We start from the raw sequence: 17,420 nt of genomic DNA on the forward strand, positions 1-17,420 counted from the left end.
GTTGCTTTCATATGCTTTTTGAGTCTTCACGAGGAAAATATTGAAGCTTTTCTACCTTTTTATCCTTTCACTAAAAACTAGAGATTAAAAGGAAATGGCGTGCATTCATTTATAGTAAAATAATTATTCTATTTCTACTTAAATCTTTTAATGCACATTTTTCTTAGTAGTTAATTTTTTTCTCTTTTCATTTTATTTATTATTATCTTATTTCATCTACCTTCCTTGTTATACGTATTCTATCTTAATTCTTAACTTCCACATCATGCTTGAGTTATCTCTTCTAGCATAGTTTTTTTTTCTCATCTACAAGATCCAAACACAAGATATTGTTTAAAGAGAATCAAATATACATCACTTGAACCAGCCAACCGTCGATATAAAATGATAACAAATATTAAATGCATGGTTAGCTTTTTGATAATTTTTCAAGTCTAAAATAGGAGGAAAATTTCAATTGAAAGGAGTTTTTCAAAGAGGAAGTTTCTTCATAATCCTATTTTTATATAATTTATTGATTGAAAAAAAATTATCATTGAAAGTTGGCACTCTTAAGTTTCAAAACAAAGCAAAAAAAAGCACTGCTATGGCATGAGAGTAACCCCCTCCCTCTAAATTATATATTCTCTCTCTGCCCTGCTCATCACGCTTCTCATCACTCTATAATTCAGTTTCCTTCCTTCTTCCTCCAACTTGCACACACACAATCTCTCTCTCTCTCTCTCTCTCTCTCTCTCTCTCTCTCTATGTAAGTTTCTGCGAGCTTTCCATTTCAGTGTTGACGAGCTTGCGATGCAACAAGCTGAAACACTGGTTTCAGCGTGTGCCGGCGGTTCAATCGACCGGAAAATCACCTGCGAGACCCTAGCCAACAAGACGGATCCACCGGAGCGCCACCCGGATTCTCCGCCGGAGTCATTCTGGCTCTCGAAGGATGAAGAACACGACTGGTTCGACCGCAACGCCCTCTACGAGCGCAAAGAATCCACCAAAGGAAGCACATCCAGCTCCACCACCAACTCTCAGCGATTCTCTTTGAATCTCAAGTCCAGGATCATTGGCTTACCTAAGCCTCAGAAGCCCTCCTTCACCGACGCCAAAAACCGCCGCAACCACAAGCCCTGCAACAACATTAAGCTCTTCCCTAAACGGAGCGTTTCCGTTACGAAATCGGTGACGTCACACGCTGAGCCGTCGTCGCCGAAGGTTTCATGCATGGGGAGGGTCAGATCTAAGCGCGATCGGAGTCGGAGTCGGAGTCTCAGGTTGAGAAACTCTCGAAAATCCTCCATCGACGCCGGAGAAGAAAATCCGGGGAGAATCGGGAGAAAACACGGTTTCTTCGAGAGGTTTCGTGCTATTTTCCGGTCCGGTCGACGGAAAAAGGCTCACCGGGAAACTGATTCTGCTGCGGAGGATTCCACCGTAACGAACAGCGTTGTCAAGGCGCGGGATAGCACGGCGAGCGTGAACGACGCGTCGTTTGCGGAGTCAATCTCGAGCGAACCGCCCGGTTTGGGTGGGATGATGCGGTTCGCGTCGGGGAGGCGGTCTGAGTCGTGGGGAGTAGGTGAATCCGAAATCCACGTGTCTCGATAGTATTCGCTGAGACGTAACCGTTTGGCGACGGCAGCCATGAACTGGGGCCCGCTTTGATAAGCATATCTCGCGACTCGCGGGTCTTTCACGTGGGGCCCTGACGTGTGAGATGGGTGACGTGGCTTGTTGAACAACTGTTTATGAGACTGTGACTTATTTTGATTTTGATTTTCATACTACTATAGTTTGATTCAATTTTGGTTGTTTTTCTCACTGTTTTATAAGTTTTGTGAATATTTAAATTTGTCATATTATACCAATGGCCGGTTGTTTTCCTTTAAGTAATGTTTCGGTTTCGAGTATTTCAAGTGAAAAGCTCTACTCAGTGAAGTAGCTCATTTGCGATATGAATATTTTTAACTTCAACAAGTTTGTATTCGATAGAAAACAGGTTCAAGTAATATCTCGGGTTCAAGTAATTCTAATGAAGGAAATACTAATTAACTTGCAGTATGAGTCTACTGTCTAAAGAATACAGTGACTATACCGTGTAGAAAAAGTTGAAATAATGCATTATTTTCCAATTATTGGATCATCGTCTATAATTTCGGTTTGAAATCAAAAGCATCGTCAAAGGTTGCATAACCGTATCTAATGATTTTTTTTTGGTAAATACCGTATCTAATGATTTACAGTAAAATACAATATTTCATACGACTTGAAAAAATAGTAAGTAGAAGTTGAAACTCGAATCTTAATATACTTACCAACAAACTAACAAGTTTCCAAAGAAGGTTATTAATTAAAGAAGTATGGAAATGAATAAGAGATGCATCTGCTTCTAAAACCTATAGTGTATCACTATTCATAATTCTAGTATTCAATTAACTAGGCCTTCCCTCCCTCTATCCTTAATGTCAGGTAAGTTTTGGCTAATCAATTGCCTTATTTACGCTAATTTTTTATTTTATTTCATTTCATTTTTCCCCATACATCATATATTATATTTCTCACATTTTTATCTTCTATTTTATCTCTCTCTGTTTGATGTGAGTGTATTAGATGTGAGCAAACCATTTTCCTAATCAATTAGATCTTAGGTTAGAACATTTTCCCTTTCTCTTATTTATGAGGAGTTGTTGTGGAAGCAGAAGTCTCAAATCATGTGACTACTGGAGGTTGATTGTAATACTCAATTATTTCACATAACTACTACTATTCGGAGGAAGAGAAACATAATTGGAGCTCTTTTTCACGTTAATTACCAATTCTGCATAAGCTAAAAAACATGACTAATCCCACATAAGCAAAAAAATATGACGGTGAATTTCTCCTACATATTAGTTTTGCTGGTAGAGTTACCCTTGCCAAATTTGTCTTCTCAACTTTACAATCATATTGTATACAGATCATGCTTCTTCCCAAAATTAAAGAGCATGTTTTTAATTGGAAAGATCCAACAGGATTTTATTTTGGGTGCGGAAAATGGGAGTTGGATCAAGATGAGTGAAGTTAGCTTGGATGGGGTGTCCTAAGGCTCAAGGCATGCAGCCTTGGTTTTCGGAGAATGGCGAAGTTTAACCAAACATTGTTAATGAAGTTTGAGTGGGGTTTGGTTTCTAAACCAGAATCTCTTTGGCCAAGGTTATTCGCGTGAAGTATGGCTACAACCCTTCTGCAAAATTTTACAATATGCATCGATTCTACAAAATGGATTCTCTAAAGTCTCAAAATAAAGGACACATTTCATGTATAGTTATTTTCTAAATTTTTAATTTATATAGATAAAAATTTAAAAATGTCAAATATAAATTACTAGTACTATTTGGTAGAGTCGTAGAGAAGTGGTACTGATTGTTCAGTCATGTAGTACTCAAATTTTGTCCAACAGTTCCGATCCATAGCTATTTTAATACGCCACTGTTAATGTTGAGGCTAGTGAATAATCAACTTGAAATATTGAAATCCAAAAACGAAAAGTAAATATTGAATACTCCAACAAATTAAACTGAAAGCAGGGGGCATTGAACTGAATCTTAATTAGAATATTTAGAATAGATTAACAAGTAGGCAGTGATCTCACCTGCATGCCCAAATAATTTGCCATTTATATATGCCAATAAGACCAAACCTTTTGTCAAGTAGATCGAAGTGTATACTTTTCTATGACTATAGAGTATTATAATCAATCTGTTACCTTCTCAAGATGCTCGTGAAAAAGTGGTGAGAGAGCCAAGATATATGTATTACCTTTTGGCCTCCACTTCATACTGCCTCATACATTTCTTTTTATTTGAATAGGACTAAGGAAATTAAAATAAGCTAGTTTGATCTCATTCAATATCTTCATCCCTTGAAGTTTGATATATAAAGGGGATGGGGAAATAGAGGTATTGGCATTCTATCATGCTTATTCTATTTAATCATATTTTAATCAATTAAAGAAATAATAAATGATGTCACTGCATCCTATTTTATCCCTTTCTTTACCAACTTAAACACAACCAAAACCGAAGAGAAGAGAATATAAAAATATGGATGAGATGAGATAGGACAGAAGTTTTTTTTTTTTTTTTTGAAATGGAGATAGGACAGAAGATACTTGTTACTTAAATCGGTACCCAGCACTATAAGCTAAAAAATTAATAGGGGTATCTGCAAAAAGATATTTGACATTCTATTAAGGCCTGTTTGGTTTTAATTCTTGATGCAATAGATATATGGATCCTATTTATTGGTTCAATTTGATGTGAATTTCTACTAGACCTAATCCACTTGTATTTTCCAAACACACACTTAATGATAACTTGGAAAAGAGCTTTTGGAGTTCAAAAATGGCTTTCTCACCGTTGGTATAATGTTTCCTACATACATGAAAGTAAAATTTAGTACGAAGAGGTGATTGATATTCATCATTTCTTAATTTGATGTTATTGGCATAGCTTCAGATTGCGCCCAATATATATAAGTATAACTGATTGAAATAAACAAGTTATGCCATGTTAAGTAATGCAGTACATGTGGGATCACGGGGGGCAAGTTTATTTTTAGCTAAACTTCAAAATGGGTCATCATTGCCCCCCACACATGTTACTCAACTAGGCCTCATCAAAACTTAGTTGGTACATTTGTTCAAAATTCAAATATTAACTCATTGATTACTGTTTTGTACTTTATACTAAGCCTAATTGAAGTAGAGCTCGGGGAAAGAGCGACAAGTAACCAACAAAGTGTTGGCTCAAGTGGAAGGAATTCATATTTTCAATCAAGGGATTCTTCCTTTATGAAGTTAGGGCTCCATGATTATCCGATCTTAATCAGAGGACTTTGATTTTAAGAGGTTATTGTGCACTTAAAATCAACCTATTTTAACCAGAAGCGTTTGGTTAAGATCAAATAATCACAGACCTCTGACTTCAGTGAACACAGAATCCTACAACCGTAAGGAATTCGAGTCCAAGTGACAGGGATTTGAGGCTCTTAAACATGTGTGGTCCTGGATCCGATTTCAAGATCTTGTGTATGACCAAAGTTTTGTTGGAACGGGTCCCAATTTGGTGCCTAGCAGTACACCCCTGGGATATGCCAGTTAGCCACTCAGACAATATGCCTCTCCCAAAGATTGTGTTGACGGTTCTCTTCTAAGCTGTGGAAAGAGATCTGAATTCTTGATGATGTAATAACCATTTCAAATTCTCTATACTTCCTTCAAAGCAAGCACCAAAGAGAATTCAAAGCAGCACTCACAGCAGCCTCATGTATCATGTATGTGAATCATAATTTGATCAGTTTCTTTCTTACACCACATCTCCTAGATCAACCTCCACCGGCAACAAATTAAGGTGAAAATATGCACATTCCAATTTGCAAAAGCCAATATTATGCTAAAGATTTCCTACGAGAAAATTTTCTTTGGACTGACTGAATGGAAAGAGAGTAAAAGAATCCAATCCATGCGTGTAAAATTAAATTAGATTAGTGGAGGAACAACAACTAGTGTCCCAAATGCAAGAGAGTAAAAGAATCAACAACATAAAGGGAACTAAAACAAGCTTTAGAACCCTACCCCTAGCTAGAAATAAACATCAAACACCATGCTTTTTCTGTCTCGTCCTACAAATTAAGAACAGAAACCACCCCAAAATCAAATCCAAACCAACACACACAAACCTCAACAACAGATAGGACATTGCATGATTCCATTCTCATTACACTTCCCACACTTGACTGTCTTCTTCTTATCCTCATCCAAAACCTTGCAACTTCCATTACATTCCACACACATCACAAACCTCACACCACCACAACCTTCACACCCACCCACTGCCTTTGGAATCCCCTCCAACAGAACCCCCAATTTCTCTTCATCTTCCAACTTCACAACTTCATCAACTCCTCCAACCAACCTTCCCTTCACAAAAACAACCGGAACTTTCACTTGCTCCGCCCCCATCAGCTTCCTCAACTCCTCCTTAAACCCTGAATCCATTGACACATCACGCTCACGCATTTGCACACAGTAAGATTCAATGATTGCCCTCACTTTGTTGCAATCCTCGAAAGTCTTCCTGATTCCTCGCAAAGTTGTAGTGTAAATCACCACAGAATTTTCCCCTCCCGGTGGACATTTTTTCTCAAACATCTGAATTAAGGACAGTGAATCCAGCGATTTCCTTGCTCTTCTGGTTTTTGGAGTAGCCCAAACCATTCTCTTGACCTGTTCTTCCTCTTCAGAGAGTTCCTTTTCATATGATGCAACAAGCTCTGGATCAAACAGAGGACTCTGACTCTTCCTCCGCGAGGAACATTGCAGAGTGTCTTTCTCATTCCCACCAAAACTCTTTCTTCTGGCACAAATCGGAGACCCTTTCGCTGGAATACCCGAATTCTTACTTGCATTGGGTGACAAATTGCTTGGTTTGAGAATTCCCTTGGGACTATTACTATAATCCAAGCGTCTCACACCACCAGTTCTGACTCCATTGACTTGAACCTTGTTCTCCTTCCCAGTGGACTTCTTCACGGTCTTGGGGGACCCCAGTTGATTCAAGAACTTCAAGGGGCTCCTGGTGTCTGAGTTCATGAACCCACGAAGAAAAGGTGAAGAAGACTTTGGACTTTTCTTAGGCTGATTTGAAATGGGCACTCCATCTTCAAGACCCTCCATGAGTTCCCAAGCGTTGATGGTGGTGATAGCTTCTGGTTCTTCGCGTGGCTTTGCAGCAATGACTGGTTGGTCATTGTCCTTGTCCAACTTGAGTGCTCCATAGGTAGAGGAAGTTAGAGAAACCACATGGCTTAAGTAACGGCCGCCGCCACCGCAATTGTCGATGATGACATGCTCTTGCTTGATGTCTTTCCTGATGAGTTTAGAGGAGACGCAGCCCATAGATGGTGATGAGTGGAAGTTTTGACTCTCTCCCTCTCTCTCTGTCTCTGTCTAGATTCTAGAATGACATGTTTTGTTAGTTTTAAGGTTGTGCCAACGCAACGGCTATTGGAAGTTTTTTCCAACCGTTACCATGTCTGAAACGGGCCTCAACGGTCGGAAAATTCGAATCCCCTCGCACTTATTTTGGGCCGTTTCTTGGGTCAGGATAGAAAGGCAAGGTTCATAAAACAAGACTTTAGTAACGGGCTTTGTATGTAGTCCAAAGAGAAAAAAGCAAAAATATTTAGCCTGATTTAGGAACATAAAGGGATGGATCATATGTTTTCTTAGTTTTTTATCCTCATGTTTTATTTGACCAAAAAAAAAGTGTTTTATTTGTTTTTTCTGAGTTATTTTATTATAAGTTTCACATTAGCTAGAGATAAACTATAAATAGTCTTTAAAAGGGTAGTGAAAACTTCAACTCTTGATCTAGATTTTATAATTGGGTATAAACCTCCCAATTTCTAATATATTTTTTTTACTTTGAGTTCTTTGTTTCAACTAGTTCACTTCTTGTTTCAAAAAAAAAAAAAAAACTAGCTCACTTCTAAATTTCAAAAAAAAGACTAGTTCACTTCTAACTAAATTGAGTTATGTGGGAGATAACATTACAGGCTTGTCATATTAGGTTTACTTCGGCCTTCATCTTTGACAAAAAAAAAAAAAAAGTCATCTAATCTCAAATAGTACCTGTCACATTAATAAAATTAAACCGTGATTTTATTTGGCTTGTTTTTTCCCCTTAATCTTACAAGTCATGTAGAATGTCTTAAGTTCATGTGTTAATTCTCATGTCTCTAGATAATTTCTTATTCCATGTAACCGCTATGAAACTCTATTATCATATCAAATAAGAATGAGATGCGTAAGTTTGTAACTATTATATTCATATTTTTTTTAGTTTGAATTCCAGAATTGGTGGAACCAGAACTGAGATATATATAGCATATGTCTTGATCCTATTTTCATATGATAAATGCAGTGTTAGTCTAGTCCTAATTACTGTGGGACTAAGTTGACTGCAAGACACGTGGCACCATTCAAAGGACACAAGAAAGAGCCAGTGGTGAATGGATTGTAAATTCTACAAAGAAAGAAAGAAAAATGATGTATTAAAAATTAAAATGACTCTTGTGGTTCAGTGGTGCCGTCCAACCATTGAGAGGCAAGTGTCACAATCTTGTGAGTCTTAATTGTCAGCCCAAAAATTCGGCTCCTTTCACCTTCAACTAAAGTGCACAAGCTATTTAGCAAAATGAACTAAGAGTGAAATTAAGTAGGAGACCATTTTTTGGTGTCTTCTGCGTAACCAAGTAGTGAAGGTTGTATGACTTTGTGCTTCAAATTAAAGTGGAAAAGGTTCAATAGTTTCTCTATTGGAAGTAAGTGGAGATAGATAGATAAGTATTTGCATTTGAGTTCTTCAAGTCCAACGTGCATGATGAGAAAAAACTTAAAGTAGAATGTCTCTGGATTCTTGTCCATGGGTAGTTACAAGCAGAACAGCAAGGAGAGCCACACAATGGAGAAACCGGTCATGTTTTGCTGCACATATGCGCTCATGTCACAACCACAAATCCAACTTTGCATCTGCATACCACTAACTGCATATTTGGATCAGCTCAATCGCAACTAACTAATATATATGGTCATGGACATAATTAATTTAGTTAAAATTAACAACCATGCTAACGTGAATCGAGAGTGAAGTCATTTATGTATTGATTGATACATAAATGACACCGGATAATCTAAGATACACTCATACCTCTAGATATCAATTCATGTTGACAAGAGTTAGGGGATTACTGTTGCGGTGAATATGATCGGCCGACCAAAACCGCCATAAAGGCCAAAGGACCAAAACCATTGATTGGTTAGCACACAATTACTCCCCATCACATATGCTCAAAAGATTTAGTCGACGCAGTCTGCCCAATCGAGCGTTCAATCCTACCGATCACCAAGGACCGATTGTGGTCAAAGTGGATTACCAGTTACCGCAAACCCAATCATACCGATTTTGACCCTCCCCTTAGATTAACCTCTTGCTACTCAAAATAATGGCTGTCAATCCTTTTGCTAATCGTAACTGGCAACTAGAGAACTTGATGTATGGTAGAACTTGACAATACCCACCAGAGTCAACATTCACACGCTTGAGGAGGGGCGCAAAGCTCGAAGACCTGGTACAATATGTAAATCACCTTTTATCCCCTCCGATTGAGCGGCTTGTTAGGCAAATCCAACAACTCTTTGATCATTGTACCTTGTACTCATCTAGTTAGTCATTCATTCGACTTTCACACCTCGAAACCCTCGAACCCAGCCTTATAAAAGGCAAGGTCAAAAGATCACAAGGTACATACCTTATACACGACTCCCCTTTTCTCACTCACGTTTTAAATTAAGCGTCAAAGTATCTATGCGAGTTCCTCCTCTAGCGCATCAAGATGGTGGAAGAGCAACCTCGGAGCACGAGGAACCATTGTATATGAGTGATTGACCAACTAGACTTATCAAATCAAAATTATAATTCCTTTTAATCATAAGTTTAGTTAGATGGAATTTATCTTAACAACTACGAACTTGTTGTTAGAATATAATATAAAACCATTAATTTAATTATTATCCAACAACTTGAATTTTTGAGATAATTGGTTGCGTCACATTGTTTCTCATTATGGAAAATTGAAAATGTTCTGTCGTAGGCATTTTATTAGAAGGAGATCAATAGCTGCTTTTGAGTTTTATGTTCTAAACGAAAAGAGATGGGTACCCACAACACAAACGACCCTATGTTTCGTTAATTTAAGGAGTTGATCTAATTAACAGTCAAGAATGCGAAGTGACGAAGTCATTGTCTTCATCATTGATGTCTGAACTTTCGGTTAATGCGTATGAAATCTATACTATATGCTTTCTTAATTCTTAACATCGTTAAGGTAAGGATTGGATTTTAATTAGTTAATATATGAAATTTGACTCAAAACTCTCTCTAGTATCGTAAAACAACTACATAAAAATGCACCAACATGTGTTTAATACAATGCAACTCAGGTTTAATAGAATGCAACTTAGGATGACTCTCTTTGGCGAGTTTGGTAGTTTTCTTCTTCCAATATCATATCTTTTTTGTGTTAAGACGTTCTTATTTAATCATATTTAATCTTTCTTTGTTAAAAAAAATGGAAAGGGAATGAAATCAGTTTTTCTAAAGTGATATTCGTGACCACAAATGTATTATTTTTTACTTCAGAGGGAATCGAACCCGAGCTAGGAGCCTAGACGAAATCCCTTAAGAAAACGCACATTCATCACTTGTACCACCCCTTATGGTTTTCTAAAGTTGAGTTGTTGATGCAAACTTTTGAAAGAAAAATATAATTGTTAAATTAACTTTAACTCAATATTTTTTCATAATTGGAGGAATTTAAAGGAGATATAATTTATATAACTAAAATATTCTTATTAATATTTTAAAACTCAGTTTTTTTTTTTGTATCTAGGTACCAGTAGGATTTGAACTCAGGACTTGAAAAATTTTAATCCATCAAATATCATTTAGGCTATCGATACCAGTATTTTAAAACTCAAAGTTACATTTTAAACGTTTTAATGTTAGTACTTAGTTAAAAAAATATTACTACTCATCTCCCCTTTTTAACAAATATAAAAAATTAAAATCTCTTACTCTCCTTTTCTCCTCTTCATTTAAATCTTTCTCCTCCTATAGATAAAATGGACCCTGATTCTCACAAGTAGCTTAACTTATTTTGCAATATATATTATGTTGTTTGCTCAATTTCTAACTCATTGCTACCATGCATCATGGCGCACAAATATAGTAATATACCATACCTAGATATTTATCAATTTTTTTGATGAAAAGATTTAGCGCCATTATTTTGATGATAGTTTTTTAGCCGGCAACAACAATAACTCAACAATCACTCTGAAAAGATGTAAAGTGGGGCACTAAATTAAACCAAAAAATGGGTTCATTCATCAGGCTGACGTAACTAATTACACCATATATAATTATATATCTCTCATGTCCTAAATAAATAGATATCTGTCAGATATTGTTTAGTAATTGTATGTCACCTTAAAAGGGATAGAGTCACTTAGCTTGAATTGGATTGGTCTCAAATGCTAGAAGTGGTGTGGCACTTAAATCAAATCAACTGGCCAGTGGATTATCCAGCTGAGGCCGATGGTTGTATCCCATTTCCAGATTTTATTTTGGTGATATTTTCATCAGAAACAAAAATATCTTTGTTTGCTTTCAATCAATGTCTTTTTTCACTTTACACCGCACAATTATCTTTCCTTTAATTTTAATAAGATGAAACCGGTCAAATCACAATGATGGTGTTGATTGAGAAGGAACGATGAGCTTCAAATGGGAAAACGGTATGAGAGGGGTGGAAACTCTCTATTGCCTAAGTTGGAGGTTGGGTGAAGAAGGTAAAGTAGAATATGAGTTTGATAGTGTTACTTTGTGTTCTTCCACGGGTTAACTTTTATCGAGGTTAGACTTGTGGGGTTCAAGGTTACCATCATTGCTTGGTACGTTCTTGAGCTATGCGCCCTCACCTTGGTTCCTAGACCATAGTCAACCGATGTTATGCGGTGAGGGGAAAGCCTTGGGTCAAGACATTGACAAACCCTTGGTGGGAGCATCATCAGTTCTTTATGCACGTAGTACGATGGAGGATATGGTCGGGTTACTCTTGGGATTGTTGGAACCCTTTAGAATCTGGGTTGTGACGGGTCATAAATCGTCCATCGGAACAAACTTTAATGATGTAATAATGAAAGTTTTAAACTTTTAAGGCCAAGCATAACATATTAGAAAAAAAAAATTAGTAGTAGAGGGGGGAGTATTGGTCCAATGGAAAAAATTCGAGACGTGGAATCAGCCTATCACAAAAAGGTTGGGTAAAAATGTCTACATTAGATCCACAATACAAATCAAACTCCCTCTCTGGATCTCATGCATAGTAGGGAGCTTTATAGCACCACTTTACCCCTTCTATTAACTTTTCATCTGTTACGTAAACACTCCCAATATCTGTAATCTGTAACTAATTAAGAACCAAATTCTTAGCATCAACACTAAGGTTCGCCTAGAGTTATAGTTAACTTTGAGGCAATCAATCACTGTACTCCAATCTAGCCAGAGAAGATTATATCTGTTAATAAGGCTTAATACATCAGAAGGCCCCTGTAATTGTAAAGGGAATCAAATTCAGGGCCTAAAATTTTTTTGCATCAAATTGGGTCCCTAGAAATTTTTTTTTAATTCAATTAAGGCCAAAGTGTGCCAGCAGACTATTTTATCCCAATCATCAATTCCACGTGGCTTTTATTATTATTTTTTAATTACAAAAATAATAAAAAATTATTTTTATTTCCAGCTCAATTAAATAATCAGAAAAAAATTAAAAACTTAATAAATCAATCCAGCCCTAATTAACTCATCTAACCCCAAAATTTATTTTCCACCCACATCTTCATCTTCATTCTGTTCATCTTCCACTTCCTCTTCTTCCATCAAACCCAGCAATCTAGAACCACCACCACCTCATCTTCTCTCTTCCATCAATCCCTAATCTAAACGGAGGATTTCTTTAACAAAAGCACAAGAAAACCCCTCCTCCACTATCGAAGCTTCATCACAGCCAAGCTCCAATTCCATCTTTCCTTTGCAGCAACCCACGGTAGAGAGAAGCAGAAACAACAGAGGCAAGGGTTTCTCGTAGATCCAAAGTTTACGGTTGCATCTCCAATCTTTACCCTAAACCCAGCAACACAACAACCTTACAACCTTCATGAACACAGACAGCAACAACAGCCTCCACCACCACAACCCACAACCTTCACCCTTTCTACAGAGCCCAGAAAAACAGACAAGAGAAGGAGAAGGAGGGATCCAGGGAAAGAGATTGAGAGAGACAGAGAACCCCCGATAGAAACCTCACACCCCAACCTCCATCGAGATCGAGACGGAGGGGGGATGGAGAGGCGCGGTGCGAGGAGCCGAGAGACAGCGAAGCGAGATCGAGAGACGATGGACCACCACCATGCCTTGCACCTTCCACCGCAAATTCCAGAACCCACCTTTGCTTTGGGTTTTTTGAGATTGGTTGTTGTTCTTGGTGATGGAGGAGGAAGGAGAGATTGAGTATTGTCTGGGTATTTTTGGTTTCTTGCTGGAATTTTATTTTTGGTTGTTGTTCTTAGTGATGGAGGAGGAAGGAGAACTTGGTTTCTTGTCTGGGTTCAATTTGGGGATGGAGAAGTTTTGTAATTGGGTTCAATTTGGGGATGAAAGGATTTAATCAGGGATTGGTTATAATTAGATTATTAGGTTAGTTTATTATTTAGATTATGTAATTGTTTTGTTAAGAGATTATTAGATTAGGATTTTATTAAGTTTTTTAAATTTTTTTTCTGACTTAATAAATGAACTGGAATTAAAAATATTTTTTTAATAATTTTTATAATTTAAAAATAAATAAAAAAGCCACGTGGAATTGCTGACTAGGCTAAAATTGAAGTCTGACAACATTTGTCCTTAATTGAATTAAAAAAAATTCTTATGGACCCAATTTGATGCGAAATTTTTTCAGGCCCTGGAACTGATTCCCTTTACAATTTCAGGGGCCTTCTGATGTATTAAGCCTGTTAATAAAGATGAATTATAGAGGATAATTAAATGCCCTTATAATGATGTTATAGTAACTTTCAAGAATGCCATTGCTTTTCTAAATTTGTTTGTGTATCCAATTTGATTTTTCAACTGAATAGCCCTCTTTCCTACCTCCACTAACCATAGCCTGCGAGAAGTTTCATTATAGCAAAGCATGCGTGTTGACAACATCAGCCAGCACTAAGTTTCTTTTACCCAATAATCTCCACCAATTTAACAAGGTACTGCTCTGTCTCTCAATTTGATGCTTCTTTTAGAATTTTTTAGTCTCCAACTCCAAATAGTACCGAAGCTTCTTCTTTCCCGATTCATTGGATTGATAATGCCTCAGAGAATTGCTGATTTGTCATACAATTAACTAGAAGTGTCAAACCGCCATTTGTAGCCTAACCAATTGGATCATAACTTTTGAAGCTTGGGAATGACTAATTTTGTTCAGAATTTTATCAGATGGACCACCACTCGCTAAAAATAACACAGGACCAAACCAAATATATGAGCTTGGGAATGACCCTATTTGACCCAATCACCCATTGGTATGTATCAACACCTTCATTTAAATTCCTTAATTCGATCTTTGATTTTAAGTTAAGACAACTCGTCCATACGCATCCGATTAAAAGTTAGATAACGTAAAAATAAATCAAACTGGTAATCATCAGTAACCGTAACAATCCTGCACTTTTGAAATGCATCCAGATTTAACAACTGCAATGAGAAAGTTATAGGTACTTATGCTGAGAACATGTGATTAAACTAAAACATGCTGAAAAAATGCTAGAATCAACAAGTTCTTTTCTATTACTTAAAATTTATTTGAGATCCATTATATTTATGATATCACTTCTAATTTGATCGATATCATTCTCTAGCTTTCTGATAGGACCCATATGTCTCATTTCCTAACTATTTGATAGGATAGGACCATATAAATTTCATTTGAAAGGGTATATGGAGCTTGTGACAGCAACACCAACGTTATGCTTCCAAATTTTTAGTACACACATGAATCTGTCTTTAGCCAAACAACATGATCATAATTCATATATATCGTGCAAAACAGAGGACGAAACTTCCCAACATGCGTTGAAGTTTGCTGCCGACCTTCATCAACATGCATGTTTTGATGTGACAGAAATGAACCCTTACATTTTAGATTTTCAGATGATCTTATCATATAAAATATATATTTATCACATTCTAATAAACATTAAATGAATGGACCTATATCACAATCTCAATTTTTTCAAACAGTAATTATTCTTACATTTTATCTTTTTAAATGTCCCTTAAATTTTAGATGAGCACATTATTAAAAATATATACTCCCTCCGCTCCTTATTAACTGTCCACTTTGAAGAAAAAAATTGTTCATATATATCTGTCCACTTAGAGTTTCAAGAGAGCATTAATTGATATTTTTCCAAAAAATGCCCTTACAGAAACAATAAATGAAGAAAGATAAAATACATTCTAAATGGTGATATAGGAAAACAAATAATACTTTTATGAAAATCAACATAATTAATTGTTTTTTTTAATTTGTTTGAACCTTCTCTTCCTCCTGAATAGATAAATAGGAACGGAGGAGGAGGAAGTAGAATGTATTCTAAGAACATAGGGACAAATAGTCAAAGTGACATAGATTTAGTCAACACAACAAAATCCATAGTGCACAAGTGGTCAACCACTTGAGCTTTTGAGGGGGCCGACCCCATGCAACATGATCAAGGGCAGTGGGGCCCTACACCACCGGTCACAGACCACTCACTCTTCAAAATAGGTATTTTCGTAATATTTCACACTCCATGAGGGCCTTTTCCATAAAAACTTGGTTTAAATATTGCAATGTGCATATTGCTTCCATAGTTGCATTCAAGGAACTAGAGCTAGCTAGTTATAAGCACTAAATTCTATATCATCTTTTGCCACCACTAAAGAAATTAAAGCAGCCATGGGTAATTGCTTGGTGCTGCTGCAAGAAAATGTGGTGAGAGTCATGAAAACAGATGGGAAAATCCTTGAATACAAAGCACTTATCAAAGTGGAACAGGTTTTGGCAGATTTTTCTGGCCATGCAGTGTCTGACTCCCAAACAGGCCTCCGGCATCTCCAGCCAAACACCAAGCTGCTAGGTGGCCAGTTATACTACCTGGTGACTCTTCCATCACCACCGCCGTCACCGTCGAAAGCGCGCAAGAAGGTGAGGTTCGCGGAGCCAGAAGTCCAAGATGTTCAGAAAAGCAGCGTGGTTAGGATTAAGCTGGTTCTTAGCAAACAACAACTGCATGATATGCTGCAGGATGGAGGGTTTTCAGTGAACAAGATGTTATCACTTGCGCAAGGTGAAAAGGGAGAAGATGGCGGTGAAGATTTGTTGAAAAGACGTGAAGATGATGTCTCTCAAGGGTGGAAACCAGTATTAGAAAGCATAGCTGAAGTAAACTAGCAAGATATTCCAATACTGTGTTTCTTTCTCACTAATAGACTTGTATTTATGAAAACAGAATATTGTTAGTTAATTAGTTAGACCTCTAACTAATTCTGTTAGTTCAGCTAGTTAGTGCCTAGAACAGTATTCTGTTTTCAATCTTCAAAGAGACAAGTCTAATACTCACTGCTTGCAGTTTTCCTTTTCTAACAAGTGATATATACAGTAGGATAAAAATATAAGATCCACTTCACTCTTCTTCAGCTTCAGCCTACTCTTCTCAAGGCTAACTTTGTATTTTCATTAAACAACATACAACCCAAGGTACTGCAAAGTAACCAGGGTCTTTGAGATCTATATAATCAAAAGTTAAAAAAAATCTAGCATGAATAAAAGATAATGATCAATGAACAAATAAAATCAGGTCCATAGTCCATATCAGTTAATCGTCTTCCTTTGTTTTTCTTTTCCTTTTCTTTTTCAGTGAAATATAATCCTTGCAGAAAGGGGAGCGATCAAAAAAGGATTAATCACCCGTCTTATTTATGTCTTTTGTTTTCTGATCAAAACAGTATTAACAAAAATGCTTATAATTGAAAGGCTTAAATAAGTTTTTAATCTCCATTTTATAGTCAGATTTGACGTGGTTAATAAAGGGTCAAAAAAAATCTACAGTGCTCTTGTAGTAAGGACTCCCTCATATTCAACCAATGACAGAATAGTTAGTTTTTCCTTTCTTCAGTTTGAGCACTGAGTCTTCAATACAACAAGAGTACTCAAGATTTGCTTCGTGTCACCAATGTCACGAGTCCATAGTAATCATGTATGGCCTATTTTGCTACCAAGTTACTAGCTCTTTTAGTTAAAAAATATCAAATATCACTACTATGAAATTCAATTTCAAGAGGTTTGTAGTTAACTAAAACTTGAATCATAGGTTTTGACACGAGTATATAAGTACCAAATAGGTAAAATGTTAAGTGTTAAAATTACTATCACTTAGATATTGGCATGAATATGATATTCATATTAACTATAATATAATAATTTAAAATTTCATGAACTACATGTTCATTTTTGGTGTGCCAGAGTCTTACGAGAGTTGGATAGGACCTCTATGCACCATAAAACTCTTGAACTCGATATGAATGACACAATATGAATTCAACAGAAGTCATTTAAATTAGTGAGGAGCTCTCTCGTGATCGCTCAAATTTAGAGGATTGTATTGTTCTCTTTGTTAATCATTAGAATGCAGTTTTCAAAACTCTATATTATCTGATATGACATGACATTTA

The 17,420-nt window shown here is 36.6% G+C and overlaps 3 protein-coding genes across 3 annotated transcripts; 2 read left to right on the top strand and 1 right to left on the bottom strand.

Moving 5' to 3' along the window:
• The first annotated feature begins 585 nt into the window (after positions 1-585).
• Positions 586-1,880, top strand: LOC130730197 (uncharacterized). The gene has a single exon (XM_057582143.1). The coding sequence runs from the start codon at positions 793-795 to the stop codon at positions 1,597-1,599; it is 807 nt and encodes a 268-aa protein (XP_057438126.1). The 5' UTR covers positions 586-792; the 3' UTR covers positions 1,600-1,880.
• A 3,589-nt stretch (positions 1,881-5,469) lies between these two features.
• Positions 5,470-7,002, bottom strand: LOC130730199 (uncharacterized protein At3g28850). Its single transcript, XM_057582144.1, has one exon. The coding sequence runs from the start codon at positions 6,926-6,928 to the stop codon at positions 5,711-5,713; it is 1,218 nt and encodes a 405-aa protein (XP_057438127.1). The 5' UTR covers positions 6,929-7,002; the 3' UTR covers positions 5,470-5,710.
• An 8,547-nt stretch (positions 7,003-15,549) lies between these two features.
• Positions 15,550-16,385, top strand: LOC130732600 (uncharacterized). The gene has a single exon (XM_057584611.1). The coding sequence runs from the start codon at positions 15,646-15,648 to the stop codon at positions 16,138-16,140; it is 495 nt and encodes a 164-aa protein (XP_057440594.1). The 5' UTR covers positions 15,550-15,645; the 3' UTR covers positions 16,141-16,385.
• The last annotated feature ends 1,035 nt before the right edge of the window (positions 16,386-17,420 follow it).

Source organism: Lotus japonicus, chromosome 1 (assembly GCF_012489685.1).
Source record: "Lotus japonicus ecotype B-129 chromosome 1, LjGifu_v1.2".
Classification (NCBI taxonomy): domain Eukaryota; kingdom Viridiplantae; phylum Streptophyta; class Magnoliopsida; order Fabales; family Fabaceae; genus Lotus; species Lotus japonicus.